Here is a 25,814-nt window from a genome sequence, read left to right on the forward strand (position 1 = left end):
ATAGGCAAATATGTGCATTCCCAGAAATTTCGGTAGTTCTAGCCCCTGAGATTGAACCCTTGCAACTAGAATAAATTTTTTCCAAATTTGATGTCTATTTTTATGGACGAGATTTTGAAACGTCACTAGCCGTATGTCACAAAACGTTATCAAGCGGAAAATCGTCATTGTCGGAGACGGCGCGTGTGGGAAGACCTCTTTGCTGTACGTGTTCACTTTGGGCGAGTTTCCGACAGAATACCACCCAACAGTGTTTGAGAACTATGCCACAGACTGCAGAGTGGACGGGAAACCGGTGCGATTGGCGTTGTGGGACACAGCCGGCCAGGAAGAGTACGAGAGATTGCGACCACTGTCGTACTCGAAAGCCCATATCATCCTAATTGGCTTTGCTCTCAACGCTCCAGACTCTCTCGATAATGCAGGCATGAAGTGGGCCCAGGAAGTCAAGTCGTACTGTCCTGACGCGCCACTCATACTCGTCGGCCTCAAGAAAGACCTTCGTCCCGAGGATGACGGCTCTGACAAGTACTATGATCAAAAGTTTGTCAGAAAAGAAAAAGCAGAACAGGTTGCCCGTCTCATTGGCGCGCGCAAGTACGTCGAATGCTCTTCATTGACTGGAGAGGCCGTCGACGATGTGTTTGAAATCGCCACACGCGCAAGCCTCCTGCTCAAAGAGTCCTCCGACTCCACCTGTTGCACCATCACCTAATTTCCCGGTCTCACGCCTAATCGCTCCTTATCTCGCTCAGACCATTTCGCTCCTTTTTTGCTATTGTACCATTCATGCTTACCATTTCGCTCATTCATTCGTTGCCCGTCTCCAAAATCCCGTGTCTGTCCTCCCAGCTATCCAAATTTCATAGCCCGCGGTGGTTCCAGGTGTGTTTAGAGATGGCCCCTAAATAATTCACCCTCAATAATATCTTGTCTAACCAAATGCTGTTTCGTCGCTGGTCCTCCACCGTACCCTTTTTGCCCACAGTGTACGCCCTGTCGACGTATCCGGCGCGCTCTGCTATCGCTGTCGTCAGGGTTACCGGCCCAGCTTCCTCGTTCGTCCACAAGTCGCTCACATCAAAATCGGTTCCTCAACCTCGAAAAGCTGCCTTGACCAAATTGTACCATCCCCGGTCAAAAGTTTTGATTGACCAGGCCCTTGTACTGTACTTCAACTCCCCCCACTCCTATACGGGCGAAGATATGCTCGAGTTGCATCTCCACGGAGGAACAGCAGTGGTCAAGTGTATTCTCGAAAGCATCGAACAACTGCACACTCCTGAGCAACCAATACGACCTGCCGAGCCAGGAGAATTCTCAAGGAAAGCGTTCCAGAATGGAAAAATGGATCTCACTCAGGTCGAAGGGATTAATGACCTGATCCACGCAGAAACAGAAAGACAGAGATTGTCCTCTCTCGCATCAATGAAGGGAGAGACCAAGCAATTGTTCCATTCGTGGCGACACAAGATTCTGGATAATTATGCTTTGATAACCACATTGATCGATTTTGGCGAGGAGCATGACATTGACGAAATCGGTGAACTTTTTGACCGTGCGGAATCGGATATAAAGCAGCTGGAAACAGAGGTCAGAACGTATCTGGACAACGTCAAACGGTCCCAGATCTTGCTGGACGGGTTCAAGATCACTCTCACCGGGCCTCCAAATGCAGGCAAATCGTCGTTATTGAACATCATAGCAAATGAGGACCGTGCGATCGTGAGCGAGATCGAGGGAACAACACGGGACTCCATCGAGGTCCCCCTGGACATCAACGGATACAAAGTCATTATTGGAGACACGGCTGGAATCAGAGACACAGACAACATCATTGAGAAAGAGGGAATCAAAAGAGCCAAGATGAAAGTCTCGGAAGCAGATTTGAACCTGGTTCTTCTTCCGTGCACCTCGTTGCAATTGGAGCAGGAGATGGAAAACTATCTGGAGCAATGTAATAAGGACAATCTGATTGTCATCTTCAACAAAAGTGATCTGCTAAATCAGCGGGATATTGGGAACTTGGTGAATAAGTTCAAAACAGATTTTGGCATCAAGGAAACACAATTAATCAGCTGCCGCACAAAAGAGGGAATTGAGCAACTGTTGAGCTGTATTTCGCAGAAATTGGAAACATGGACTCAGGAAGACCCCATATACGTTTCGAAGCGGATCCAAAACATTATAGAAAACGACCTGCTTTTCGGGTTCGACGAGTTCTATTCTCAGGCACACAAGAACGACGTTGTTCTAGCGGCAGAGGCATTGAAAATAAGCATGGATGGTATTGGAAAAATCACGGGTGAAGCAATTGGCGTCGAGGAGATCTTGGGATCCATCTTTGCCAACTTCTGTATAGGCAAATAATAAACGGTGCATTGGCTTATCTCCGCGACGACTGGGTCAGGTCTCTTGGTTTGGTTGCTGTTTTTGTTGTTTGCAAACTTAGTCTTGTTGGTGGGGGTTTCTGCTCGCCGGGAGATGTTCCTGTGGCTGGAGCCTGGTCTTTTTGGTGAGAGTCCTCGTAGTAGCCAGGCACCTCTGTTCTGTCTGTTGGAGCACCAGGAACGTCAGGGATTTTCCAAAACCCACCCACGCCGTTGAAGAGATCATTGACACCAAATCTACGTGGCAAGTACGCTCTTCCCAAATTCTCCTTGATGAAAGGAAATGGGAAGTAAATTGTGTAGAAGAGCGTTCCGTAGAGCGTTCCTAGAAACACACCGGCAACAACATCTCTCACAAAATGTCTGTTGTCCGAGATCCTCGAGAAACTGACAGTTGCGGTGATTATAATTGGATACATCACCGTGATGATGGCCTTGCAGGAAAGTCCTCTCCCGTCAAACAGGTTCAGTTTTCCGGCACTGAACAGCAGCTGCACCGTGGACGTGGTTGCAATTGTGGATGCATGGCCGCTGGGGAAGCTTCTCAGACCTTCAAAAATCAATCTGTGTGACGGATTGGCACAAATACCAATTGTGCTCAACGAACCGAGCTGCTGGTTAGCAAAGGTAAAGGGAACGCATCTCGTGAGGAAGTCCGGTCTAGGAAGGGCAGACACATTTTTCAGAATCACCACAGTGAACAACTGGAACGAGCAAGCACCCAAAAGCGCCAGCAGTGCGCAATGGATATCCCACACTCTTCTTGCTGGAGGCAGGCGTGTGACCAGGATACCGGCCAAAACAACAACGATGATGGGCACCACCACGGCCACCACAATCAGCAGCCAAATGGGCACCATGGTCTTGGACTCCTGGACATACATGTGCATGATGGAGGTGTCTCTAACATCAAAGTCGCTTGTTCTGGGCGTTCCAAAAACACCATAAAAGATTGCGCTCAACAGGATCACAACGTAGAACACCCAGTCGAGGATATATGACAAAAACGTTGGCAAAGAGACGTCGTGACCGTTGACCACCATGAACGTCTCTTCGAACTCAAACTCTGCTCCTTGGGAAAAGAACATGGTATAATAGAAGGGATTGTTTTTATTATGTTATACGCTATCCCTAAATATTTTCCCCCTTTTTCCTACCTGCTCCAGTGGGGGAGAACCGAGAAAAAGTTATTTTTCCCCCGGTTTATGTTTAGCGCGTAAAAAATGATTCAAGATTATTTTTTTATCAGTACCGGAAACTCGCACGTACATTAAATACTTATCACCCAAGCGGGCTTTGCTGGTCATTCTCGTTGCCCAAGTCGATATACCCGAACTCCTCGTAGTCCTCCTGCAAGTTGTTGAGCTCCGCTTGGAGATCGTCCACCTCGACTTCCTCTTCTGCCTCCTCCTCCCCGCTAGAGCTGTCCTCCTCGGAGCTGCTACCACTTTCGTAGTTCTCGTCGTCCTCGTCGTCCTCGTCCTTGCCGACAATCTGGTTGCCGCCAGGAACCAGCTTGGCCGCCTCCGCCAGCGCGCCCGGCCCGTCCGCGTTGTTCTTCAGCTGTCGCTGCGCCTTGAGCTCGTCCGTCATGGACCGGTCGCGCAGCTCCTTGCTCTTGACGTACTGGTCGATTTTCTCGAACTCCTTCTGGTCGATCATCGAGAACTCGTGGCGCTCGGAGTTGGACTGCAGCGTCAGCGTCACATTGAACGTGAGTCGCGTGATCGATGTGTACGTGATGGATTCTATGTTGGTGGAGTCAAAGATCAAGATCGGTTTCTTGAACCCGAAAATCACGTGGCTCGGCAGGAAGTACAAGTACCCTTCTTTCGAGCCCTTGTACGCGTCCACAAAGAAACAGTCTGTGCCGAAACCGCGCACGAGCTTGAACCCAAACGTGCTGAACTGCTGTTGCAGGAATCCGGTCAGGTCGGTTTTCTCGAGCAACGGGCCAAACTGCTCGCTCAGCTCGTCGTTGTTAAAATTGATCAGAATCGGGTCGTTCTTGTACAGCTGGCCGAGGTTCGCGCCGTATGTGATGAGCAGCGTTTTGAACTGTTTTTTCTCGGGCACGTCCAGCACCACGGCGAACTGGATGTTGGCCTCAGATAGGTCTGTGATGAGCAGCTCGGGCCGCGACTCGAGGTTCTTGGTCAATGCGAGGAACACCTTGCGCTCGCCGGCAAAACAACCAAACACGATGTTGAGCTTCTTGCGAATCGGCGACTGGACAGAGAGGTCTGGGATCTGTAACACGATGTGCGACCCGGCTAAAGAGGCGGGCAGACTGTCGGCGTCGGCGTCGATCTTGCGCCGCTTGGCCCCCGCCGTATGGTCCAGCACGGCACTGAACACCTCCTCGGCGGGCGGGTACGCGTTAATCACGTCTTGGACCTGAATCCTGAGCTCTGCCGGCAGAGAATCAAACGACATAACAATAACCATGTTTTTTTTCCAGTCGCGTCGGTTTTGACAGTTGACGTTTCCAATCCGGTCAGCTCAAGGTGAAATTCCAGTCCGGAAAAAACTTAACTGCAACTTGTCCCATGTCGGTCGCTCTTCCCCTCTACGAAGACGAGGAGTGCAGTGACTACCTGCCTCCGTCGCCTAGACAGGTGCTGCGCATAGCCATCAACCTCAAACACCTAATTGACAACGTGATTCCCATCCCCTTGAGAGAGGAACAGATCACCGGTTTGGACTCAATCGTCCTGACCGATAAGGTCATCCGCGCCGTGCTGGACGCCGCAGGAGGCGAAGGCGCCTCCGCCAGACGGTACCAGGCCTGTTTGGTGTTCTGTCTGCTGAAGGTCAGTGGCTGGTACTACTCTCTGAGTATCAAGGAGCTATCAGACGACACGCTCTACTCAACGCGGATGCTTGCTGCGCAGAAACTCGCAGCTATACTCATTGAAAACGAGCAGGACGAAAAGTACCTCTTCATCTCGATGCTCTGCAACAGGTACTCCATCAACCTCCACGACGAGGACACGGAGCCGGAAAACGCGTTGGAACTGGCTGTCGACACCCATGCCACTATCATCATCTCCTCGGGCGGCTACCAGAGATGTCTCAAGTGGATCTGGCGTGGCTGGATCGTCCAGTCGTCCTCGGACTCGTCTAATTACGTGCTCTTTAAGGGAACCAGCTACACGGACTTCTTTAAGCACTTTGATCCTGACAGAATCAAGACTCCTTTCTACCAGAACATCTTGGAAATTGTGTTTTCCGTGCTCTATCTCGTGCTTTACACCTACATCATCAACACCGACACCACCACCGCCCATTTGGGAGCCGTCGAGGTGGTGTACTACCTGTTCACGCTGGGCTTTGCAATCGACGAGCTCATCAAACTGTACCACGTTGGCTACTTCTACGTGCAGTTCTCTAACGCCTTCAACGACGCGTTGTACATGATCGTCATCGCGTCCATGTCGGTGCGGATCGGTGCTATCAGCTCCCAGTCCCTCGACACACGTGACCAGTTCAACGTGATCTCGTACAGACTGCTGTCGCTGGCCGCTCCGTTCATGTGGTCGCGGCTGCTCCTGTACCTGGACGTTCTGCAGTTCTGCGGAACAATGATTGTGGTTGTCAAGAAAATGATCAGAGAGTCGTTCATCTTCTTCTTCCTGCTGTTCATCATCACGATCGGTTTCCTGCAGGCTTTTATCGGTTTGGACCAGGCTGACGGAAAAAGAGAACTCACCAGTTTCCTCACCACCACTATGGTGCAGACCGTGCTGGGCGGCCCTGATTTCGGCGCAATCGAGAGATTCGCATACCCGTACGGCGCTATCCTTTATTATGCCTACACCTTCATTGTGGTCCTGGTGTTGCTCAACATCCTTATTGCTCTGTACTCCCAGGCTTACGGAGACGTGGTGGAGAACGCCACGGACGAGTACCTGGCTCAGTACTCTGCCAAAATCCTTAAGTACGTTCGTGCTCCGGACGACAAGATCTTCTGTCCTCCTTTGAACCTCGTGGAAATGGTCTTCCTCCAGCTGCCATTCAGTTGGTGGCTCGACAGAAGACTGTATCTATCGCTTTGTGACAAGGTGATGGTTGTTCTGTACACACCTGTGCTGCTCTTCATTGCCAGCTACGAGGCACAGAACGCAAAACGCGTCCAGTACAACAGAGCCAGAAAGGTTGCTGACGATAACAACGAGGACGACACGCCATGGGATCTAACTGACGGTTTCGACCATAACGATGAAACCGGCCACAATATCCGGGCTTCTTTGAAAGTGCAGCAGCGCGCAGAGGCAGAAGACCCAACGTTTGCACGCAATTTCGCCGCTTGGAACTCCAACCTCGAGAAACTGGCTCCTCCTATCGGTCCAAGCAAGGATGCCCGTGTTGCGTGGGAAACTTATGAGATTTACAGTAAGCTCGACGAGCTCACCACTCTGGTGAAAAACCTGGAAAAGAAAATCCAAGGCTAGCTAACCCGGAAAAAAAATTAAATAATTCAATAAATTAATTGTATCATTAATTTTTCCATGGATCAGGAGTACAAGGCACTCACCTCGGTGTTTTCTGCACACAATGGGTACAAGTCGTGGGCCACAAAGCGCATAGTGGCCAGCAGACGGCTCAAATACGCCAGTCTGACCGCATCGGAGAAAAATCTGTTGCCCTGGATGGAGAGCCACATCGACTATCTGGAACACTCCATCGACCTCAATTCGCAGTTTCTGCAGCAGATCGCCACCACCGTGGCGCCTATCTGGGGCGCAGAGTCAGACCCCGGCGTCTGGGCAGAATGCTCAGGCCAGGACCTGGAAAATGTGCGCAGCGTTCTGGTCCAGTTTGCTAGAGAATGGTCGTCCGACGGAGAGCAAGAAAGAGACATCTCGTTTGGCCGTATCTTGCGAGAGTGCGAGTCGCTGTTTCCGGACGTCGAGGCTCGCCAGAACGTGGAAGTGCTCGTTCCAGGAGCCGGTCTTGGCAGACTGGTGATCGAGTTCGTCAAAAGAGGTTTCCGGACTCAAGGCAACGAGTTTTCTTACCACATGCTGACAAATTCCAGTTTCATCATAAACCACTCCTTCTGTGCAAACAATTACGTCATCTGTCCGTATGTACACCGGAGCACCAACGTCGCGAAACGTTCCGACCAGGTTCGCCAGATATATGTCCCCGACTACAATCCAGGCGATATCTCGTTGATCAACCACGATTACCCCAACATCCCAGTTGCCGACCTCATGTCTATTGTGGCCGGATCCTTTGTGGACCTGTATGGCCCGCCAAATCTGGAGAGGGTCAGCGACGTGTACACCACAGACGAACAGGCACAAGAGTTTCGGGTGCAAAATAAGGGCAAGTTCCAAGTGGTTGCAACTTGTTTTTTCCTTGACACCGCAGCTAACATCATCGAGTATTTGCAAGCAATTCACCATTGTTTAGCAGACGATGGATATTGGATCAATTTCGGGCCTCTTTTGTGGCACCACGAGGACGATGAGACCGTCACGATGTTTTCGCGCAAAGATGACGATGGTGAATGGAAACAGGTTCCTACTCCAGCGCGGGGCTTGGAGCTTTCAAGAGACGACTTGGTAGATTTGGTGAAAGACACAGGATTCGAGTTTACCAAGCACGAGTCTGGAATAGAGGCCACATACGGTGGAGACCCGCGATCTTTAGGCGGATTCAGATACAAGAGCGAGTTCTGGGTCGCCAAGAAAAAACAGGTTTGATGAGCATTCAAACTTCTTGCAACTGATGCTTCCAGCTATCCAAATTGATAATCTCCGTGGAAGCCACAGTGGACACTTCGATTTTTTTCGACCTGGCGAACAAGTCCTTTGCAATTTTGGCAATTGCCGTCGAAATAAGCCGAATAGAACTTCCTTCTCCCTGGTAATGCTTGAATAGAAGTCTCACCAGCTGTGTTTGAGAATCACCGGCCTCATCCACGATCTGTTTGATCTTGTCTCCTTTCACGGGCAGACCAGCTGCCGTCAGGAACATTTGCAACCGCATTGGTCTTAATTTCCTCTCTGCTTCTCTGGCGTCCAATTTGGTAGCAAGCATGATAGATAGTTTAGAACGATCCTCAGAAAGCATTTTTTTGTCCAAGTACTTTGCAAAGTCTGCAAACTCCAATCGATCAATTACGCTGCGATCAATGTCGTCGTGGCCAGAGCTGGAAAATCTAAAAGATTGGTTGTAGATTTGGTCCCAAAAGTTTTGGTGTTCCTTGATCAGTGCACCATCCCCCAAACTGGTTCCAATAGCACCAAATGTCAAGCTGGAGCTTTCTTGAGATGGCCGAAGATATGATTGTAGGAAATTTTGCTTTTCTGTCTCAAACCGTGCTCCTGCTCTTTGGAACTCAACAAACCACTCTTTCAGAATTTCTTCAATTTTAGCATCCAGATCGAGCGGTGTGAAGTCGCCGCTCATGATGGTGAAATGGATACCGACTGTTTCCTTGAGTGTTCTCAGTCCAACAAAGACAACATAACCAAGCTGGTACTGCGTCCTCAACTTGGCTGCGAACAATGTAGACAATATATATGCAGCAAAACGGGCCATAGACCTCTCGTAAACATTCTCACGTCTTCCAAGCTGAGTGAAAGAGACCAGTGCATTTGTCTCATCCGGGGAATGTCCATGGATTCGGTAATTACAATTGACCGGTAGCTCTAGCGTTTTCGTGTTGTCTAATTTCGGTGAAAACTCATCAACCGTTGACTGGATCGAGGAAATAACTTTCTGATAATCGGAAATCTCAGCGTCTCCATGCAAGAAACTGACCAAGTGACATGATCGGAAGACCTTCGACATCAATTGCGAAACACTCACCAGATCGAGTTCTTCGAGAGCCTCCAAACGATCATCGAGTCCCCATGTGCACGATTCCAGAACGGACACCAATCCCAAAGAGGCGAGTTCGTGAGATCTCAAAGTACGAAGGTTCTCGTACTTCATTTTGATTCTGATGCGTGATTTACGGAACATGGCCGGAGTCAGATAGGATCCGAGATCCTTACTCAGAGTTTTGATGGTCTCCATGATAATGTTGAATATCTCGTAGACACCAACAGATGAACCAGAAACGTGAACAACAATCCCGCAATTACCCTTCATTGCGTGTACAATGTCAAATGCATAGTATAGCTCGAGAGCCGGGTACAGGGTTTCGCGCAGGTGTTCTTTGACAATATCGCAAAACATCTCCAATGAAAGAGTAGTCTCGACGCAGGGCTTCATTGGGTTGGTCAGCTCCACAGTAAGAAAAACCTTTTCCTGGTATTTGTCAGTATCCTTTTGGTACCACAATTGAACATTGTCGGGTGAGTTCAATTGAACAGGTGGAGTCGCCTCGCGTTTGGTAGCATAGACAAAATTCTGACTCTTTCTCATAGATGACATCAAAGCTCTGTACATCACAGTCTGGTTGTCTATTTGCCCAACCACAAACTGGTTTGGTCGTTGCAAATGACATGCAAAGACATATTCCTCATACTCAATAGGAACAATTTTGAACTTAAATTGGAAGTACTGGTCGGTTGAAAAAGAGTGGCCAAATTTTGCAACCACATCTGAATCTGCAACCAGGGTAGCCAAAATATTGGAACGAGACACTGTGCGACAAATCTGGCCGGAGAAGCTTCCGGCTTTGTTTATCCACCACGCTTGAGACTCGGAAGACTCCTCGTAAGAGCCACTATACCCAGGATCGTCAAACCCCCAACATGGCGACGATTTGAATAGCCACGAGTTGTTAATTTTCTGGTCTTCCAAGAGTCGCTGACTCAGGATTCGGCACTGAGCAGAAATGGAAACGTCAGGGTCATGATGAATGAAGTTGTACAGCTCAATGGAGTTGAATTGCGAAAGAAGCTTGGCCATCCGTTTGACTCGTTTCGGGTCTGAAGAAAACACAAATTCGGTGTACTTGATCAAATAGTCTAATATTTTCCCGTACTCTCTTGCACCCATTGGAGTGAGATTAAACTCGAGCTGCAGAACTCTGTCTTTAAAAGTGATTATTGGAGCTGAAGAAACAGACGTCTTGACGAGCCCTGCATCAAAGAGTTGAGCGTTGAAAGAAACCTGGTTTTCACTTCCCATAATGTAGCACCAGGCCTGTGCAAACACCAGAGAGTCCTTATCTGCAATTTCAAAAGGGAAATAAACTCTTAGTATTGGTGAGGTTCCTTGGCTCTCGATGACGGCCATTTTACCAAAATCAGTAAACACCTTTGATTGATAAACGTGGTCCCAGCTGGTTTTCAGCACATTAGTGGTTTCTTTTGGTTTCACTGAGAGACAGTCGGAGAAGTTAGCCACTGCCAGTTTCTGGAGAACGTTCAACGATTGAGGGCCTTTTAGGACGAGGGCAGATTTCCAGGCGTGGTAATTTTGGTTGAAAAACTGGACCAGCTCGTCCTTCACGTTTGACTTGCGGCCGCTGGACAAGGTGTCAAAATTGCCTGTACTGAACTGGTGGAACGGATGGTTAGGGTTTGCCAGCAGTTTCAAACCGTGATGGGCGATTTTCCCCACCACACAGCGATTCTTGGTGTGTTCATTATCGACTGCCACCATTTCTCGTTTTGCGTACGTGTAGTCGAAAGCAGGCGATCTGAAGCACGAGGGGAACACCTTCAACAGTTGTTCAAACACCGTCTCTGAGGAACCCTGCATCTTCACGACCGGAACCTCAAAAAAGAAGCTAGTTTTCTCACCAACAGTCACGGCATTCCATCTACCCCCGGACTTGTACACGAGTTTTTTGCACAGATCAGTTTCCTTGAACTCCTTCGAGCTCACACAGACCATGTGTTCGCAGAAATGGGCTAGACCGTAGCTATCTGGCGGGTTTGAATGGTGGCCCACGGCAACGGAAAAGCCACACCCCACCGAGTCCAAAGTGGGATCGGAGACGAGGAGGACATTGATTCCGTTTTCAAGCACCAGCCGGCGATTAGCGCTGGTTTCTAACGACAGCGGCAAGTAATAACTAGACATTTTCAGCAACTCAAGTCTCGAAACGAGCAGATCTGGCGCTATTTAACAGTCCGCCCCATTTTGCACAGATCCCTTTTGTTTGAGAAATTATTTCCTCCAAAATTTCCTGTTTGGATAATTCAATGCACAGCCTAGACACAGCCATTTTGGAACAGGATCCCCCCTCCAGCAAACAGCAAGCTGGCATTTATTACAACAACACAACGACCGGTCCATGCACCGATAACCGTCCTATACCCAATAACCTTTGTATAACCCGTAGCAAGCACATCGATAACCTTTCAGCAACTACTTCGCCACCCTCGCCACTAATCTTTTCTCCTTCATTAAAATACTTTATTCTTTCTCAATGTCGAAACAAACGTCAGTCAAACTTGTCCTTCTGGGAGAAGCCGCTGTGGGAAAGTCGTCGCTGGTTCTGCGGTTCGTTTCCAACGATTTCCAGGAAAACAAAGAACCAACGATCGGCGCAGCCTTCCTTACTCAAAGATGCACCATCGGAACCAAAACCATCAAGTTTGAAATCTGGGATACCGCGGGACAAGAGAGATTTGCCAATCTGGCTCCATTGTACTACAGAAACGCCCAGGCTGCCCTGGTGGTGTACGATATCACGAAACCGGCCAGTTTCATTAAGGCCAGACACTGGGTTAAAGAACTACACGAACAAGCCTCAAAGAACATTGTGATTGCGTTGGTGGGTAACAAATACGATCTTTTGGTGGACCCGGAAACAGGAGACGAGATCGAGGGTCGCAGAAGCGTGTCTGTGGAAGAAGGCCAGGCTTTGGCAGACGAAGAAGGTTTATTATTTTTCGAAACTAGTGCAAAATCAGCTCTCAACGTCAACGAGGTGTTCACAGCAATTGGAAAACAAATACCTGAAGAGGCCGCAAAACCAGCAGACCAACCATCCTCCTCAGGAAGAATAGACCTCAACGCCCCTACTGACGAAACGGGAGCTATCGGAAACTGTGCTTGCTAAATGCCCCAGCTACAGTTTCGCCTTCATCGTCAGTCCGCCCTTGGTGGCCTCTTGGTTGATCTCGAGCGCGCTGTTGGAAACGTGCTTCTCGCCCTCGCCAAAGAAGATCACGCTCACCGTCAGGTCGTCCCTGTAGCGTCTGCTCAACGGCGAAGGAATGCTCACAAGCATGTTCACCTCCTCCTTGGACCCGCCATTACTTAGTGCGTTTCTAATCAAATGTGTGGCCACGTTTTCATCTTCTAGTAGGAACCCAAGCTCGTTCGACTTCCGCTTGGTCTGTAATCTTTGTTTGCTCTTTGACCCGGTGTCGGTCACGTCCTCCACAAGAGGTAGTTTATCTTTCGAGCTTGGCCAGATGGTGTCCACAAACGACTTCTTTGGCTTCACCATCTTCTTGTTCTCCATCCATCTCACCACCAATCCAACGATCTCCTCATTGGTGAGCATCTCGTACAGACCGTCAGAAGCCATCACCAGAAAATCGTGTTTTGATGGAGAAACCTCGTGCGTGGTGACAACCGGCTCGGCAGTCACGTATGGCGGGGTCTTCAAGTTGGCAGGCAGCTGTCTTCCAAAGAACTGGTTAGCCACTTTGGTCTGTGTGCCTTTGTCCCATTTGTACCTGGCGTCTCCAAACGCTCTTGAAGGCTCCAACGATCCAAGCACTCTTCCGTTTCTCACCACGTTCGGCTCGTTTGGGTGTTCGCTCAGAAGCTTGGCCACCTCTGTTGGGTTGGAACCCGTCTGGTCGGTCGACAACGCGGTCACTGTCCAGTGATTCTCGTTGTCGAGTGATCCCAGCAAGGCACGCGAATCGCCTGTCACGGCCACCTTCAGGCTGTGCGAGTGTGTATCGTAGAATGACATCAGGGCACACGATCCCGACAGAGCGGGCATCAGCAGCTCAGCTGCACGGGCCTTACTTCCTGGTAAATCCAGCAATTTCTGCACGTTCTTGTTGACCAACTCGTCGTCCAATTTCAAAAAACCCTGTTTGATGGCCTTGTCGATGGCTTCGTTCGAAGGAATCAATCTGAGATTCTTGTCACTAACTTTGTAGACCTGATCAAGCTCGTTGATCACGTAGTCCAGCAAATGGTCTCTCAACTTGGCCGAGGTGTTCCAGCCAGCATGGCCGTCGAAAATAGACCAGAAGTGCCAGTCTGTTTCAACACGGGCGTTGTTGTTCTCTCTATCCTGAACGGGCACCTGGACGATCTTCTCGCTTCTATCGTCTTCAATGGGGTTGTTACTTGGCAATTGACAGATATCGTATCTGACCACGCCTTTTCCGCGATTGACATTGTACGATTCCTCATACTGTCTCAAACGCTTGCTGACCTCGTCGTCGGTGAGCAAATAGATGCCCTGTTTGTTCTGTTGGGACGAGATCCCGTCAAGTGAGTTTGTGGACACGGAAAAGTACTGTTTCTGCTCGGTGGCGGCGGATTTCTGGCTGGGCAGCGAATCGGACCGAAGGTTGTTGTTTGTTAGGGAGACGTAGGAAGTTGCGAGCAACAGGCCAGAAACAAACGCCAGTCGGAACTCTTTTCTCATCTTTGGTGTTTTCAGGTTGTTGGCGGCAAATCTGTGGTAGCCGCGCGCTAATTGGACGTTTTTTGCACACGATCTGACTCTTAGTGCCAACATAATAAAAAGACAAGAGAAATTCACAATCACAGCTTGGGATATTTTATGTCGATTCTGGCTGTGCAAGTATAATTGAAAAGTTTGGGCAATTTTGAAAAAAACACTGAAAAAAAAGTTTACCAAGTGGAGCAAGATGCCGCCAAAGAAGGCTCAAAAGGCACAAAAAGATGCCGAGAAGAAGAACAAGGCCAAGAAGGTCCAGAAGCAGATGGAGGACAAGACTTTTGGGCTGAAAAACAAGAACAAGTCGAAGAAGGTGCAACAGTTTGTGAACCAGGTCACATCTCAGGGAGTAGACAAGCGGGCCGAGGCCATGGCCAAGCAGCGTGCTGCCGAGAAGAAGGCTGCCGAGGACGCCAAGAAGGAGGCGGCCAAGCTGCTGCAATCGTCTATCCCCACACAGAAAGTGCCGTTTGGAGTGGATCCAAAGTCGATCTTGTGTGAATTTTTCAAAGCTGGTGCGTGTACAAGAGGCAAGAACTGTAAGTTCAGCCACGACCTGACGGTGGGTAGAAAGGCCGCCAAGAGAGATTTGTACTCGGACGACAAGGACGAGGAGAAGAAATTGGACACAATGGACAACTGGGACGAGGAGAAGCTGAGAAAGGTGATTTTGTCCAAGCATGGCAACCCAAAGACCACCACAGACATTGTTTGTAAGCATTTCATCCGCGCGGTGGAGGATGGAAAATACGGTTGGTTCTGGACGTGTCCGGACTCTGATCCGAAACAGAACAAGGAGTGTAAGTACAGACACTCTCTTCCGCCAGGATTTGTTCTCAAAACCAAGGAACAGAGACGGTTGGAGAGAATGGCATTGGACGCACAGCCAAAGATCACGTTGGAGGATTTCATCGAGACAGAAAGAGACAAGCTGCCAAAGACGAACCTGACTCCGATCACGCCAGCATCGTTTGCCAAATGGAAGCTGAAACACACACAGGAAAAAGAGAAGAGCAAGGACAAGGCCAAGCGCGACCTGACGGGAAGAGAGATCATTATCAAGAAGTTTGCCGACAAGTTCTACCAGGAAGAAGATACAGGAGACAAGGGAACGGAGATCGACATGTCTGCGTTCCGCGACGCTATAGAGGAGGTGGAGGAGGAGAATATCAAGGACTACGGAGACGGCAAGAACGCTTTTTTTGAGGAAAATAATGCAACTTGAGTGGAGGCGGCCTATTGTGCCCGCTGGACAGCCTCGAACGACTCGTTCATCACGTCGGACGGGTCCCACCAGAACCGGAAGTCCACCTCGGGCGGGTACTCGCTAACCACTGCCTGGACCCGTTCTTTCCACAGCTCTTTTTTCTTGTCAAAAGAGTAATCTTCCGACGGACTTTCAGGGTGTTGCGAAAACGAGAACGTTTTCGTCGGTGACAAGGGAGCGTACCGTGGAGACTCTGCTGGGCGACGAGGAACCGGCGGAGGCGACGGCAACGACCGGTGCAGCGAGCCACGTCTTGGGAGTGGCGGCGGATCTAGAGGTATATAATCTGAGGAATGAGATAGAGTGTTGGAGATCTGTGTTCTAATGAATTCCCGGTGTAGGATCGGCGATCGCAGCGAGTCCCTGTACGACTTGTGGTCTTTGGGCGGGTCCGACAGCTTGAGTGCTTCTCCTTGGAGGTTCTTTGGTTTTGGCGGAGGAATAGGAGTGAACTTCTTTTTTTTCTTTTCTGTCTTGGGCTCCACATGACGGTCTCTGGTTGCAAGAATTGCTTCCAGCTCTTTGAACACCTTCATGTCCTCGCCCGTTGACGAGAACGCCCCGTTGAGCGCTCGGATGTACACGGCAAGCACCTGTGTTGGGAACAATTTCACCAGCTGTGCGTATGCCTCGATGTCCTGTTCTCCCGCGTCTCCAATCAAGATGAACTTTCTATTTGGGAAATCCTTGAACAACTTGATCAACGAGTCTTTCTTTCTCTCAGACGAGGGCATTGTGAACGAGGCGATCAGATTGCCCGAATACTGCCGCAAACTAATGCTATCAACAGGCAAACCGACGTAGTCCATGAATCCACAAACAATGTTGTATATTTGCCACGGCGAGTTCGAAACGTAGTGAATGGGACAATGGTACTGGGACTTGAGCTGCTGCAGCCAGACGGCCAGCCGCGGGATCTCGCACTCGTTGAAGTCTCTGGCGAAAACGTTTCTAAAGAGCTCTCTTTTGTCGCCCAAAACTCCCGTCGTTCGCACCGTGTCGTCGATGTCTGTGATCACACTCACACCTTTTGGGTCGATCACGTTCGCGATCTGGGTTTCCTGGATCGCCGGGTTCTCCAAAGACGAGACAGTGATATACGACGGCTTGTAAGACGAGGCAACAGACAAATTGAACGCCCCCACGCTGTCGGTGTACAGATTTGCTCCCAAGAGAGAGTCGGTCTTGTCGTCCGAGTACAGCGTGATGTTGAGCGGGGTGCGTGGGATGTTCCGGGCCATGATGCCCTGGATCCGGTCGCGGATCGTGTCGTTCACCGAGGACGAGGCCGTCGACTCAGACCCAGAAGAAACTGTCGACGCAGAGTCTGTGTCTGCGGTTTTGGTGTCTGGGTGGGTCAAGGAGTCCTCGATCTCGCTCTCTATCTGCGAAACGGTGGACGTGGGCACGTTTGGTTTCGAAAGTCGCTGGATCAGCGACATCATCAGCTTGTTCTTCCTGTTCATCGTTCCAGGACAGTATATGCAACCAGAAACCTCTGTGATGTACTCATTGCTGATAAACCGGGTATATGTTCGATACAGGACGATTTTTGTGTCGTCTGGAACGTGCACTGCAGCAATCGAGGCGGTCTCTTCGTCGTAGGCAAAACTCTGCTGAATGGCAGAGGTGATGCTCCTGAAATACGAAGACTCCTTGGTGGTCTTGAAAGCGTTCATGAGTCTGCGTTTGCCCGAGTTCAAAACAGCAGACAGTCGCTCGTCCTCCGATGCATTCACCTGGACCTGGTTTGTCGGGTTGTCCATTATTTTGCGGTAAAAAGCAGCGTCCACGTCCTTGCGCAATAGAAAGAAAAAGACCTTGTCCTTACTGGAAACAAGAAACCGGTTGTTGATGTATCTGGCAAGATTGTGGCGGTGCAGCCGATGCGGATGTTGGACTAGGCGCAGTCCGTGTTTCAACAGCCTGAATAACTTCACGATGAAAGAAAATACAGCAGGGAGACAGACCCACCTTAGTTTGGATGGTTTTAAAAGTATATAATAAATATTCTGCGTCGATCGTCCATTATTGACTGGTAGCAAAACTATATGTCTATCACGTTTTTCAGCGTGTAGCACACGACTATAGGCAGCGTGACCACCAGCGAGATGTACTGGGCAATGATGTACAACGACAGGCAGTTGATCTGGGTGTCGGTGCCCTTTTCCGGGTCCATGTGGCTGGCAGTCAGGTACACCTGCACGGTAGCAGAAGGGAGCGAGAACTCCAGGCAGGTGACGAATTGGGCCATCGAGTCGGTCATCCAGTTGGCAGACTTCAGTCTGTACACCCACAGGATGCCGATGATGGGCAGGATGCAGAGGCGATAAGCTGTGTGGCACAGGATCGATTTCCAGAACCCGGGCGGAATGGCTGTGATTTCCAGGCGACCGAGCAGGCATCCGATCATGAACAGTCCCAGGGGCACGCACGGAGCCGCGCAGTAGTCGGCGTACTGCAACAAAAAGGATAGCGGCGGCTCCTTGTCGGGCGGCGTGGGCATGTACACGTCGGTCTGCACAAACAGGGCCTTGAGCCACGGGATCAGCGCAATGATCAGCGAAACCACCAGCATGGTGGAGCTGGGCTTCTTGAAGTTCTCCAAGAAGAAAATGAGGTAATGCAACTTGTAGCGGCGAACAAACGGCGACTTTCCTGCGTTCTGGATGTCTTTGGAGCTCAGGTTGGTCTCTGTGATGATTTTCATGTTGGTGGGCACGTTCCGGTTGTACGGTTCGTTATGCGAGTACTCGCGGATCAGTTCCTGGACGTGCGATTGCGCGCCGCTCTGGACACTCGACTGGCGGGACAGCACAACCGACGGGATCGACGAAGCGTTCGACGTGGTGCGCGACAGGCCGTAGTCGATGTGGCTGCGTGCAGACGGGATGCGAGCCACCGCGGCCCTCAGCGTGTGCACCTCGTGGTCGTTGACCAGTGCGTGCGGTTCCAGGTCCTCGAGACGGGCGGACTCGTAGCTGTTGGAGCTCGACAAGCTTGTGTTCGACAACGACTGCTTGCTGGCGGTTTCTGGGTCGCCGTCCTCCACGGCGCCCGGCTCCTCGGCGATCGGCTCGAGCGCTGGCGGTTTGGGTTCTTCTTCCACGTCGTGACTGCGTCGGAAATCGTATTCCACCAGCTGGAACATCCCGCAGTTGAATTGCACCAGCAGATACATTGTGAGCCAGATAATCACATAGGCCGTGCCCTTGTTCGTCTCGTCCTCCGAGAACACCGTCAACGCCTGTAAATACGAGATGGGGATGTCCGAGACGTTCTGCATGATACCAGCCAGCATGGCCCCACCTATCCAGGAGTCGTTTTTCTTTTTGGGCACCGGGGTCAAACTCACAATCACGGCGGTCACCCCGGCGTTGCAGCAGTACATCATGAACGCAGACAGACACGTGACGGCAATTGTCTTGATGTCGTCGATCGAGATGTAAGAAACGATCTTATCAAACACCAGCGCAGGCATAAATAGCAGCAGCACCAGATCACTCAGTGCTCTTGTGGTAGCAACGCTGACAAAGCCCATTTTCGTCATGAACAGCCCGGTCAGTATGATCAGGTACATCCGTATGATCGGCTTGACTGCCGAGTAGATGGCCTGGGCCAGGGATACGCTCATGGTCGGATAAGAGAGCGCAAAAAACTTAACACTGGGGAAAAATATCGCGATAATTTTTTCGGGTCGCGGGAGTGTTGAATCGGGTAATTGTATGCGATAACGGAGCGATTTCCCAGGTGGGATGTCACGCTTGTCTGGGGAAAGGTGGGATGGCACACAACATGGGTTCGTGTTGTATGTGTCAAAAGGAGGGGATAGTAGAGTTCGTGTAGACTCTTGTTCTGTTTAACCCACCAATGTTATCGTTGAGACCCTTTTTGGAGGACCCTTTGCAGACTAGTCCAGCGCGAGCCTATTTGGACCCCTGTGAAGACAGTGGAGTTGGCACCGTCACTCTGGTGCTCGGTCCCAAATCACGGCTGATCCCTCTTTTGGACGAATTGGGCCCCCAACAAACAGTCTCCAACGTGTTTATTGATCTGTTTCGTGTCCATGCCTGTTTGATGGAGTGGGCAGTGTCAATCTCGGGCCCACCGCAGAGGGTCTGGGATATCTACTCTTTGGTAAGTTGAGCAGCCCTCTTTCTAACAAGATAACTTTTTCGTTGCCCAACGACCCTCTTGTTATTCTGCCGCGGTTTGGCAGCCACGAACTTTCTTTGCGGCCGGTGCAACACTACTCGTTTGGATCGGTGTATCGGCTGGACAAACACGATATCCCGCCAATAGTCACCACGGCCCCAAAAACGGTGGTTCCTCGCCCACCAACTCGAATTGATTATCTACAGGAAAACACCGCCGTTACCCACAAACAACGGGCCCCGCTTCAGAAAATGGACCTCAACACCAACACCACCATCGCCAAACAGTACAGAGTGCTCCGACAAGAAGCAGGGTCGCTCATCGGGAAGAAAGGACGAGACATCGAAAAGATCCGAGAGCAAACAACCGCAAAAATCAAGATCCACTCGCCAGACGAGCTGGACCTGAAAACTAATCAAACACAACTCATAGAAGTCTCCGGATCAAAAGAAGAAGTGCTCCACGCGGAACGACTGATCCAAACAAAAATCTTCAACTACCGTGCTACCAAAAGTTGAGGCGGTGCAACTGTTGAAGAACTCAGCGTGCGCGGACCAAAAGCTGCTAATTTTTTTCTGAAAAATTTTTCACTTTGGGAATATTTCAAGGTAAAATTTTGGGGGTTAACTTTCTTTAATTACCTATACAAATAGACATAATGGCTGACGGTGTTTTCCAAGGTGCTATTGGTATCGATCTCGGTACCACTTACTCCTGTGTTGCTACATATGACTCCGCTGTTGAGATCATTGCTAACGAGCAGGGTAACAGAGTTACTCCATCCTTCGTCGCTTTCACTCCAGAAGAGAGACTGATTGGTGACGCTGCTAAGAACCAGGCCGCTTTGAACCCAAAGAACACTGTGTTCGACGCTAAGAGACTGATCGGTAGAGCTTTCTCCGACGAGTCTGTGCAAAAGGACATCAAGTCGTGGCCATTCAAGGTCGTCGACGACAACGGCAACCCAAAGATTGAGGTTGAGTACTTGGAGGAGACCAAGACTTTCTCTCCACAGGAGATTTCTTCTATGGTTTTGACCAAGATGAAGGAGATTGCTGAGGCCAAGATCGGCCAAAAGGTTGAGAAGGCTGTTGTGACTGTCCCAGCTTACTTCAACGACGCTCAAAGACAAGCCACCAAGGACGCTGGTGCCATTGCTGGTTTGAACGTGTTGAGAATCATCAACGAGCCTACTGCTGCCGCCATTGCTTACGGTCTTGGTGCTGGTAAGTCCGAGAAGGAGAAACACATTTTGATTTTCGACCTTGGTGGAGGAACTTTCGATGTTTCCTTGCTGCACATTGCTGGTGGTGTTTTCACCGTTAAGGCTACTGCCGGTGACACCCACTTGGGAGGTCAGGATTTCGATACCAACTTGCTTGAGCACTTCAAGAAGGACTTCCAAAAGAAGACCGGTTTGGACATCTCTGGTGACGCTAGAGCTTTGAGAAGACTCAGAACCGCCTGTGAGAGAGCTAAGAGAACCCTTTCCTCTGTTACCCAGACCACCATTGAGGTCGACTCTCTGTTCGAGGGTGAGGACTTTGCTGCCAACATCACCAGAGCCAGATTCGAGGACATCAACTCTGCTCTGTTCAAGTCTACCTTGACTCCTGTTGAGCAAGTTCTTAAGGACGCCAAGATCTCCAAGTCCCAGATTGACGAGGTTGTGCTTGTTGGTGGTTCTACCAGAATTCCAAAGGTCCAAAAGTTGTTGTCCGACTTCTTTGACGGTAAGCAACTTGAGAAGTCCATCAACCCTGATGAGGCTGTTGCTTACGGTGCTGCTGTTCAAGGTGCCATCTTGACTGGTCAATCCACCTCTGATGAGACCAAGGACCTGTTGTTGTTGGATGTTATTCCATTGTCTCTTGGTGTTGCTATGCAAGGTAACGTCTTTGCTCCAGTTGTTCCAAGAAACACCACTGTGCCAACCATCAAGAGAAGAACTTTCACCACTGTTGACGACCACCAGACCACCGTGCAATTCCCAGTGTACCAGGGTGAGAGAGTCAACTGTAGCGAGAACACCTTGCTTGGTGAGTTCGACCTCAAGAACATCCCACCAATGCCAGCTGGAGAGCCAGTCTTGGAGGCCATTTTCGAGGTTGACGCTAACGGAATCTTGAAGGTCACTGCTGTTGAGAAGTCCACCGGTAGATCTGCCAACATCACCATCTCCAACTCTATCGGTAGATTGTCCACCTCTGAAATCGAGAAGATGATCAACGACGCCGACAAGTTCAAGAAGGCTGACGAGGAGTTCTCCAAGAAGCACGAGCAAAAACAGAGACTTGAGTCTTACGTTTCTTCTATCGAGGCTACTGTCACTGACCCAGTCCTGTCTGCCAAGATGAAGAAGGGTGCTAAGGACAAGGTCGAGGCTGCTCTTTCCGAGGCTCTTGCTGCTCTTGAGATCGAGGACTCTTCTGCTGACGATTTGAGAAAGGCTGAGTTGTCTCTTAAGAGAGTTGTTACTAAGGCTATGGCTACTCGTTAAGTGTGAGATAATTATTCGCATAATGGAGTGAATTAAGTATCGAGATATTGTAGTTATTCGAGAATGTAGTTACCAAACTTGTCTGTTTTCAGTTCCTGGCCTTCGCTGAGGGCCTGGATGATTCGTTCGTTGTCGGACTCCTCTTCGTCTTCTTCTTCCGAGAACGCAAGGTCCTCCTCGTCTTCCTCGGACTCGTCATCTTCCTCAGTCTCTTCGTCAGACTCTTCCTCGTCTCCCTCGTAGTCTCTCTGCATGCTGCCCAAAGCTCCCGCCAGCTCCGAGTCGTTCTCACTCTTGTAGCCAGAGGCCTTGACCTGCTGGTCCAAGTCGCCTGTTCTGTGCACGTCTCTGGCAAAAACCGGGTATGCGTGTCTGTACCCGTCGCCGTAGCCGTCCGTGTCGAGCATCGTGGAGTCGTCCTTCGGCGTGTACCCAAACCGTTTGCGGAAGAACCGTCTGATACACTCCACGTCTCTTTTGAAGTAGAAGTCTGCGTCCACGTGATTGATGGAAATACACTGCGGGAAGTCGATCACCACAAACCCAAGCTCACTGGCCGGGTCGTACGTGCCTGTTTCCTTGATCATGATATTGTACTCGTTGTAATCACAGTGAATCAGGCCGTGGTTGGCTAGCTTAACGGCAAACTCCAGTAGCTGCGAGTACAGCTTCTTGTACTGGAAATGTTCGCGGAGCTGGCGCATCGGGAACCCAACCACTAGTGTCATCAGCACACAGTGGCGTGAATGGTCCAGCGGTTTCGGCACCTCGAACCCGTTCTCGTACAGAATCGTCATGAACTCGTACTCTTTTTCGGCAGCAAGTTTCGACAAGTACATCCAACTCTGTGCCTGTTTGTTGCGCAAGTAGTCTCTTTTGGTTTTAACCGTGCGAAACGAAACACGTCCCAGTCGGTGGATCTTCAGGACCTTGCTGATCCCGTCCTCGTCCTTGGCAGCATAGATGTCCGACTCTTTTCCAACACCAATGGTGGTGCCCAGCTCGGCGATGTTTTTCCGCTGGGAAATCGACTTAAGCGCCAGATAGTCGAACCCGTTATATGTGAGCCTGTACCCGTCGTACTTTGCGTTCCGGAGCTTGGATATGAGACTCAATTTCGCAAGATCGCTTATAGCTCTGTTTGCAGAGCCCATGCCGGTCTTGAGGTTGGCGATCTGTCCGATCAGCTTCGTGGGCACCACCTCATGGTTCCGCGACCCGTTCTCCACAGCCTGGAGTACTCGCCAGTCGTCCTGGTTCAGGTAGCGCATGTGCGTTGTGTCGAGCTTCATGGTTGTGAAATATTTTTTTAAAAAAAAATTTATCAACTAGTTGGCGGTGTAGCTAACGTGGGGGCAGCCATTTGGGTGCAAAACCGGCCTGGTATTTTTGTCTCTGTGTACAAGAGGCTACTTGCAAAATGTCAGGCCGATTGGTGCTCAGTTCGACAAGATACACCGTGTGCTCTATTTTCCTCGGCCAGGTTCGAACCCGCAACCTCAAAATTTTTTTGACCTTAGTCTCCCTCGCGGTAACGAATGCGCCAACTGTTTGGGCACCGTCCAGGCTCGAACCTGTGACTTCAGAAAAAACGCCAGAAAAAAAAGTGCACACACTTACCGGATGGGCCAGCAGTGTCCAAAAAAAGTCTCCCCTCCCGGGATCGAACCGGGGACCCTGAGATTACGTGAACAATTACAGTCTCATGCTCTTCCAACTGAGCTAAAGAGAGGAATTCGAAACATTTACGCTACTCGCCGAATAAACGTTCCGGAAGATATCTGCCCAACACGACAACCTGTTAGCTCTCTCACTGCTACGTCCAACTCTGTACAGCACTCGATTCGACTATATATACCGGCGCGTGTGTAGTATGTATGAGCAATAAAAGGCCAGAGTCCAAGCTTACAACAGCTTGGTCACCTTTCCAATGGCAATGGTCTGGCCCTGGTCTCTCAAGGTGAACCGACCAAGCTGAGGATAATCCTCGTAGGTCTCCAAACACACGGGTTCGGTGGTCTCCAAAACAGCAATGATCTTCATTCCCTGTTTAGCAAACGCAGGTGGTTTCTTGGACTTTCTGTTGGTTCCCTTTTGCAGATGGTGGAGCAGTTGCAAGAACGAGACTTCCTCGATGGCCGTGTGGACGTGCATCACACAGGAGAATCCAGACGACAAGATCGACTTGAGCTCGACAATGGCGATCTGGGCCTCGAACCGGGTCACCGTCTTGACCGGGTTAGCCACAGACGAAAGCACGTATCCGACAGACACTTCCTCTTCCTCGATACCCTTCAACTTGAGTCTAACTTGCTCTCCGCAAACGGCAGTGTCGACCTCGGCCTCAGTTTCGTTGTAGATGGTGAGGATCTCGACCTGCATCTTGTTCGGCATCATGATTAGTTGCTGGCCCTTCTTGACGTGACCAGACTCGATCTTTCCTTCCACCACGGTACCCAAGTCCTTCATTTTCCCGGAAATAGGAAGCATGAACGGATCATTAATTTTTCTGGCAGCAAGAGGCATGGCGTCCAGCAGCTCCAGCAGAGATGGACCAGAGTACCATGGACACTCCTTAGGGTTGACTCTCTCCTTCAAACCGGCTCCCGTGTAGCCAGAAACAGGCATGTAGGTGACATCGTTCTTTTGGTAGCCAACTCCCTTGAGGTACATCGACAACTTGGTGATACATTCGGTGTATCTCTCCTCAGACCAGCCGACCGTTGGGTCGTCCATCTTGTTGATCACAACAACAAGTTTGTTGACACCCTGGGTCTTGGCCAGAATGGCATGCTCTCTGGACTGGCCTCCTCTCTCGAAACCGGCCTCGTACTCTCCCTTTCTGGCAGAAATCACCAAGATACCAACATCGGCCTGCGAAGCTCCACCAATCATCTCAGACACGTACAGCTTGTGGCCCGGAGCGTCCAAAATGGTGTATCTTCTCTTTTCGGTCTCGAAGTACGACTTTCCCACCTCGATGGTCTTACCGTCGTTTCTCTCTTCCTTGTTTGTGTCCATGATCCAAGAAAGATACCATCCTTGTCTTCCTGCGTCCTTGGCCTCTCTCTCGTACTTCTCGACGGTTCTCTTGTCAACAGCACCAGTCAAGAATAGCAAGTTACCACCCATCGTACTTTTTCCGGCATCAACGTGTCCCATAAAGATGATCGACATGTGGTCCTTGCCGCCAAACATGTCCTGCAAAACCGACTCGTCGAGCTGGTCCTCCTGCTCCTTGATGACCGAGGCAGAAGAAACTGGCTTGGTAGTCTTGTCGATCTTCTCCTTGGAAGCAGCCTTGGCAGACACCTTTGGCTCAGCTTTTGGCTCAGCTTTGGTCTCGACCTTAGCCTCGGCCTTCTTTGGCTCTGTCTTGACCTCCTCCTTCTTTGGCTCCTCCTTAGGCTCCTCCTTCTTTGGTTCCTCCTTCTTCTTGGCAGGAGCCTTGACGGTGCTACTGTTAAGGTTCAACTTCAGCTTGGTCTTTGGCTTGCTGGTCTTGCTAAGAGCCTCCTGTTGCTGTTTCTGGTAGTCCTCCAACGACATCTGGTTGGATTGCTGGGGTTGCTGGTATCCGTACGCATTTCCGGCATCGTATCCAAATGACTGAGGCGGCACGTATTGTCCATACGATGGGTTATATTGCTGGTATTGGTTATACTGGCCGTACTGGCCGTACTGTTGACCATACTGTTGGCCATACTGGCCAGGAACGAAGGCCGACGCAGCGGTCGGGTTGAATTGCGGCGCTCCAACGTTCAAGTTCTGAATCCCCTGAGACAGATCGTCCTGGTTTTGTTGTTGGTTAGGGTTCGACATGGCTTTAAAGACGAAAAGGACTTGTAAAATTTTTTTATTTCTCCACTACCCTCTGTCATTTTACAAACATGGTTGTGTTTTGAATAAAAATTAAAACATAAA

The 25,814-nt window shown here is 50.2% G+C and overlaps 27 protein-coding genes across 27 annotated transcripts; 14 read left to right on the forward strand and 13 right to left on the reverse strand.

Annotated features, from left to right (window-relative positions):
• Window positions 1-133: 133 nt before the first annotated feature.
• Window positions 134-715, forward strand: OGAPHI_001120 (uncharacterized protein; the record flags this gene model as incomplete). The annotated part of the gene is made up of 1 exon (XM_046201848.1): window positions 134-715. The coding sequence occupies one exon, from the start codon at window positions 134-136 to the stop codon at window positions 713-715; it is 582 nt and encodes a 193-aa protein (XP_046064030.1).
• A 227-nt stretch (window positions 716-942) lies between these two features.
• Window positions 943-2,370, forward strand: OGAPHI_001121 (uncharacterized protein; the record flags this gene model as incomplete). The annotated part of the gene is made up of 1 exon (XM_046201849.1): window positions 943-2,370. The coding sequence occupies one exon, from the start codon at window positions 943-945 to the stop codon at window positions 2,368-2,370; it is 1,428 nt and encodes a 475-aa protein (XP_046064031.1).
• On the reverse strand, window positions 1,485-1,838 carry OGAPHI_001122 (uncharacterized protein; the record flags this gene model as incomplete). Its single annotated transcript, XM_046201850.1, has 1 exon — window positions 1,485-1,838. One exon carries the CDS (start codon window positions 1,836-1,838, stop codon window positions 1,485-1,487), a length of 354 nt encoding a protein of 117 aa, XP_046064032.1.
• A 16-nt stretch (window positions 2,371-2,386) lies between the features above and the next one.
• OGAPHI_001123 (uncharacterized protein) lies at window positions 2,387-3,478 on the reverse strand (the record flags this gene model as incomplete). The annotated part of the gene is made up of 1 exon (XM_046201851.1): window positions 2,387-3,478. The coding sequence occupies one exon, from the start codon at window positions 3,476-3,478 to the stop codon at window positions 2,387-2,389; it is 1,092 nt and encodes a 363-aa protein (XP_046064033.1).
• OGAPHI_001124 (uncharacterized protein) lies at window positions 2,817-3,338 on the forward strand (the record flags this gene model as incomplete). Its single annotated transcript, XM_046201852.1, has 1 exon — window positions 2,817-3,338. The coding sequence occupies one exon, from the start codon at window positions 2,817-2,819 to the stop codon at window positions 3,336-3,338; it is 522 nt and encodes a 173-aa protein (XP_046064034.1).
• Window positions 3,479-3,671: 193 nt separating the features above from the next.
• OGAPHI_001125 (uncharacterized protein) lies at window positions 3,672-4,838 on the reverse strand (the record flags this gene model as incomplete). Its single annotated transcript, XM_046201853.1, has 1 exon — window positions 3,672-4,838. One exon carries the CDS (start codon window positions 4,836-4,838, stop codon window positions 3,672-3,674), a length of 1,167 nt encoding a protein of 388 aa, XP_046064035.1.
• Window positions 4,839-4,939: 101 nt separating this feature from the next.
• On the forward strand, window positions 4,940-6,844 carry OGAPHI_001126 (uncharacterized protein; the record flags this gene model as incomplete). The annotated part of the gene is made up of 1 exon (XM_046201854.1): window positions 4,940-6,844. One exon carries the CDS (start codon window positions 4,940-4,942, stop codon window positions 6,842-6,844), a length of 1,905 nt encoding a protein of 634 aa, XP_046064036.1.
• Window positions 5,096-7,056, reverse strand: OGAPHI_001127 (uncharacterized protein; the record flags this gene model as incomplete). Its single annotated transcript, XM_046201855.1, has 3 exons — window positions 5,096-5,224; window positions 5,330-6,436; window positions 6,928-7,056. 3 exons carry the CDS (start codon window positions 7,054-7,056, stop codon window positions 5,096-5,098), a joined length of 1,365 nt encoding a protein of 454 aa, XP_046064037.1.
• Window positions 6,902-8,104, forward strand: OGAPHI_001128 (uncharacterized protein; the record flags this gene model as incomplete). Its single annotated transcript, XM_046201857.1, has 1 exon — window positions 6,902-8,104. The coding sequence occupies one exon, from the start codon at window positions 6,902-6,904 to the stop codon at window positions 8,102-8,104; it is 1,203 nt and encodes a 400-aa protein (XP_046064038.1).
• On the reverse strand, window positions 7,169-7,804 carry OGAPHI_001129 (uncharacterized protein; the record flags this gene model as incomplete). Its single annotated transcript, XM_046201858.1, has 1 exon — window positions 7,169-7,804. One exon carries the CDS (start codon window positions 7,802-7,804, stop codon window positions 7,169-7,171), a length of 636 nt encoding a protein of 211 aa, XP_046064039.1.
• Window positions 8,105-8,111: 7 nt separating the features above from the next.
• Window positions 8,112-11,387, reverse strand: OGAPHI_001130 (uncharacterized protein; the record flags this gene model as incomplete). Its single annotated transcript, XM_046201859.1, has 1 exon — window positions 8,112-11,387. One exon carries the CDS (start codon window positions 11,385-11,387, stop codon window positions 8,112-8,114), a length of 3,276 nt encoding a protein of 1,091 aa, XP_046064040.1.
• A 349-nt stretch (window positions 11,388-11,736) lies between these two features.
• Window positions 11,737-12,372, forward strand: OGAPHI_001131 (uncharacterized protein; the record flags this gene model as incomplete). The annotated part of the gene is made up of 1 exon (XM_046201860.1): window positions 11,737-12,372. One exon carries the CDS (start codon window positions 11,737-11,739, stop codon window positions 12,370-12,372), a length of 636 nt encoding a protein of 211 aa, XP_046064041.1.
• Window positions 11,752-14,025, reverse strand: OGAPHI_001132 (uncharacterized protein; the record flags this gene model as incomplete). Its single annotated transcript, XM_046201861.1, has 3 exons — window positions 11,752-11,960; window positions 12,050-12,321; window positions 12,386-14,025. The coding sequence occupies 3 exons, from the start codon at window positions 14,023-14,025 to the stop codon at window positions 11,752-11,754; spliced, it is 2,121 nt and encodes a 706-aa protein (XP_046064042.1).
• Window positions 12,542-13,153, forward strand: OGAPHI_001133 (uncharacterized protein; the record flags this gene model as incomplete). Its single annotated transcript, XM_046201862.1, has 1 exon — window positions 12,542-13,153. The coding sequence occupies one exon, from the start codon at window positions 12,542-12,544 to the stop codon at window positions 13,151-13,153; it is 612 nt and encodes a 203-aa protein (XP_046064043.1).
• Window positions 13,471-13,779, forward strand: OGAPHI_001134 (uncharacterized protein; the record flags this gene model as incomplete). Its single annotated transcript, XM_046201863.1, has 1 exon — window positions 13,471-13,779. The coding sequence occupies one exon, from the start codon at window positions 13,471-13,473 to the stop codon at window positions 13,777-13,779; it is 309 nt and encodes a 102-aa protein (XP_046064044.1).
• A 133-nt stretch (window positions 14,026-14,158) lies between the features above and the next one.
• On the forward strand, window positions 14,159-15,193 carry OGAPHI_001135 (uncharacterized protein; the record flags this gene model as incomplete). The annotated part of the gene is made up of 1 exon (XM_046201864.1): window positions 14,159-15,193. One exon carries the CDS (start codon window positions 14,159-14,161, stop codon window positions 15,191-15,193), a length of 1,035 nt encoding a protein of 344 aa, XP_046064045.1.
• Window positions 14,311-14,880, reverse strand: OGAPHI_001136 (uncharacterized protein; the record flags this gene model as incomplete). Its single annotated transcript, XM_046201865.1, has 1 exon — window positions 14,311-14,880. One exon carries the CDS (start codon window positions 14,878-14,880, stop codon window positions 14,311-14,313), a length of 570 nt encoding a protein of 189 aa, XP_046064046.1.
• Window positions 15,194-15,204: 11 nt separating the features above from the next.
• On the reverse strand, window positions 15,205-17,001 carry OGAPHI_001137 (uncharacterized protein; the record flags this gene model as incomplete). The annotated part of the gene is made up of 1 exon (XM_046201866.1): window positions 15,205-17,001. One exon carries the CDS (start codon window positions 16,999-17,001, stop codon window positions 15,205-15,207), a length of 1,797 nt encoding a protein of 598 aa, XP_046064047.1.
• OGAPHI_001138 (uncharacterized protein) lies at window positions 15,770-18,351 on the forward strand (the record flags this gene model as incomplete). Its single annotated transcript, XM_046201868.1, has 5 exons — window positions 15,770-15,813; window positions 15,960-16,291; window positions 16,362-16,762; window positions 17,307-17,681; window positions 18,217-18,351. 5 exons carry the CDS (start codon window positions 15,770-15,772, stop codon window positions 18,349-18,351), a joined length of 1,287 nt encoding a protein of 428 aa, XP_046064048.1.
• On the reverse strand, window positions 17,283-18,869 carry OGAPHI_001139 (uncharacterized protein; the record flags this gene model as incomplete). Its single annotated transcript, XM_046201869.1, has 1 exon — window positions 17,283-18,869. One exon carries the CDS (start codon window positions 18,867-18,869, stop codon window positions 17,283-17,285), a length of 1,587 nt encoding a protein of 528 aa, XP_046064049.1.
• Window positions 18,870-19,105: 236 nt separating this feature from the next.
• Window positions 19,106-19,908, forward strand: OGAPHI_001140 (uncharacterized protein; the record flags this gene model as incomplete). Its single annotated transcript, XM_046201870.1, has 2 exons — window positions 19,106-19,372; window positions 19,597-19,908. 2 exons carry the CDS (start codon window positions 19,106-19,108, stop codon window positions 19,906-19,908), a joined length of 579 nt encoding a protein of 192 aa, XP_046064050.1.
• Window positions 19,909-20,027: 119 nt separating this feature from the next.
• OGAPHI_001141 (uncharacterized protein) lies at window positions 20,028-21,911 on the reverse strand (the record flags this gene model as incomplete). The annotated part of the gene is made up of 1 exon (XM_046201871.1): window positions 20,028-21,911. One exon carries the CDS (start codon window positions 21,909-21,911, stop codon window positions 20,028-20,030), a length of 1,884 nt encoding a protein of 627 aa, XP_046064051.1.
• Window positions 20,049-21,890, forward strand: OGAPHI_001142 (uncharacterized protein; the record flags this gene model as incomplete). The annotated part of the gene is made up of 1 exon (XM_046201872.1): window positions 20,049-21,890. One exon carries the CDS (start codon window positions 20,049-20,051, stop codon window positions 21,888-21,890), a length of 1,842 nt encoding a protein of 613 aa, XP_046064052.1.
• Window positions 21,912-21,943: 32 nt separating the features above from the next.
• OGAPHI_001143 (uncharacterized protein) lies at window positions 21,944-23,182 on the reverse strand (the record flags this gene model as incomplete). Its single annotated transcript, XM_046201873.1, has 1 exon — window positions 21,944-23,182. One exon carries the CDS (start codon window positions 23,180-23,182, stop codon window positions 21,944-21,946), a length of 1,239 nt encoding a protein of 412 aa, XP_046064053.1.
• A 613-nt stretch (window positions 23,183-23,795) lies between these two features.
• On the reverse strand, window positions 23,796-25,712 carry OGAPHI_001144 (uncharacterized protein; the record flags this gene model as incomplete). The annotated part of the gene is made up of 1 exon (XM_046201874.1): window positions 23,796-25,712. One exon carries the CDS (start codon window positions 25,710-25,712, stop codon window positions 23,796-23,798), a length of 1,917 nt encoding a protein of 638 aa, XP_046064054.1.
• OGAPHI_001145 (uncharacterized protein) lies at window positions 23,923-24,249 on the forward strand (the record flags this gene model as incomplete). The annotated part of the gene is made up of 1 exon (XM_046201875.1): window positions 23,923-24,249. The coding sequence occupies one exon, from the start codon at window positions 23,923-23,925 to the stop codon at window positions 24,247-24,249; it is 327 nt and encodes a 108-aa protein (XP_046064055.1).
• Window positions 24,415-25,425, forward strand: OGAPHI_001146 (uncharacterized protein; the record flags this gene model as incomplete). The annotated part of the gene is made up of 2 exons (XM_046201876.1): window positions 24,415-24,500; window positions 24,801-25,425. The coding sequence occupies 2 exons, from the start codon at window positions 24,415-24,417 to the stop codon at window positions 25,423-25,425; spliced, it is 711 nt and encodes a 236-aa protein (XP_046064056.1).
• Window positions 25,713-25,814: the final 102 nt, after the last annotated feature.

The sequence above is a fragment of the Ogataea philodendri genome (assembly GCF_020536065.1).
Source record: "Ogataea philodendri strain CBS6075 chromosome Unknown scaffold4, whole genome shotgun sequence".
Lineage (NCBI taxonomy): Eukaryota > Fungi > Ascomycota > Pichiomycetes > Pichiales > Pichiaceae > Ogataea > Ogataea philodendri.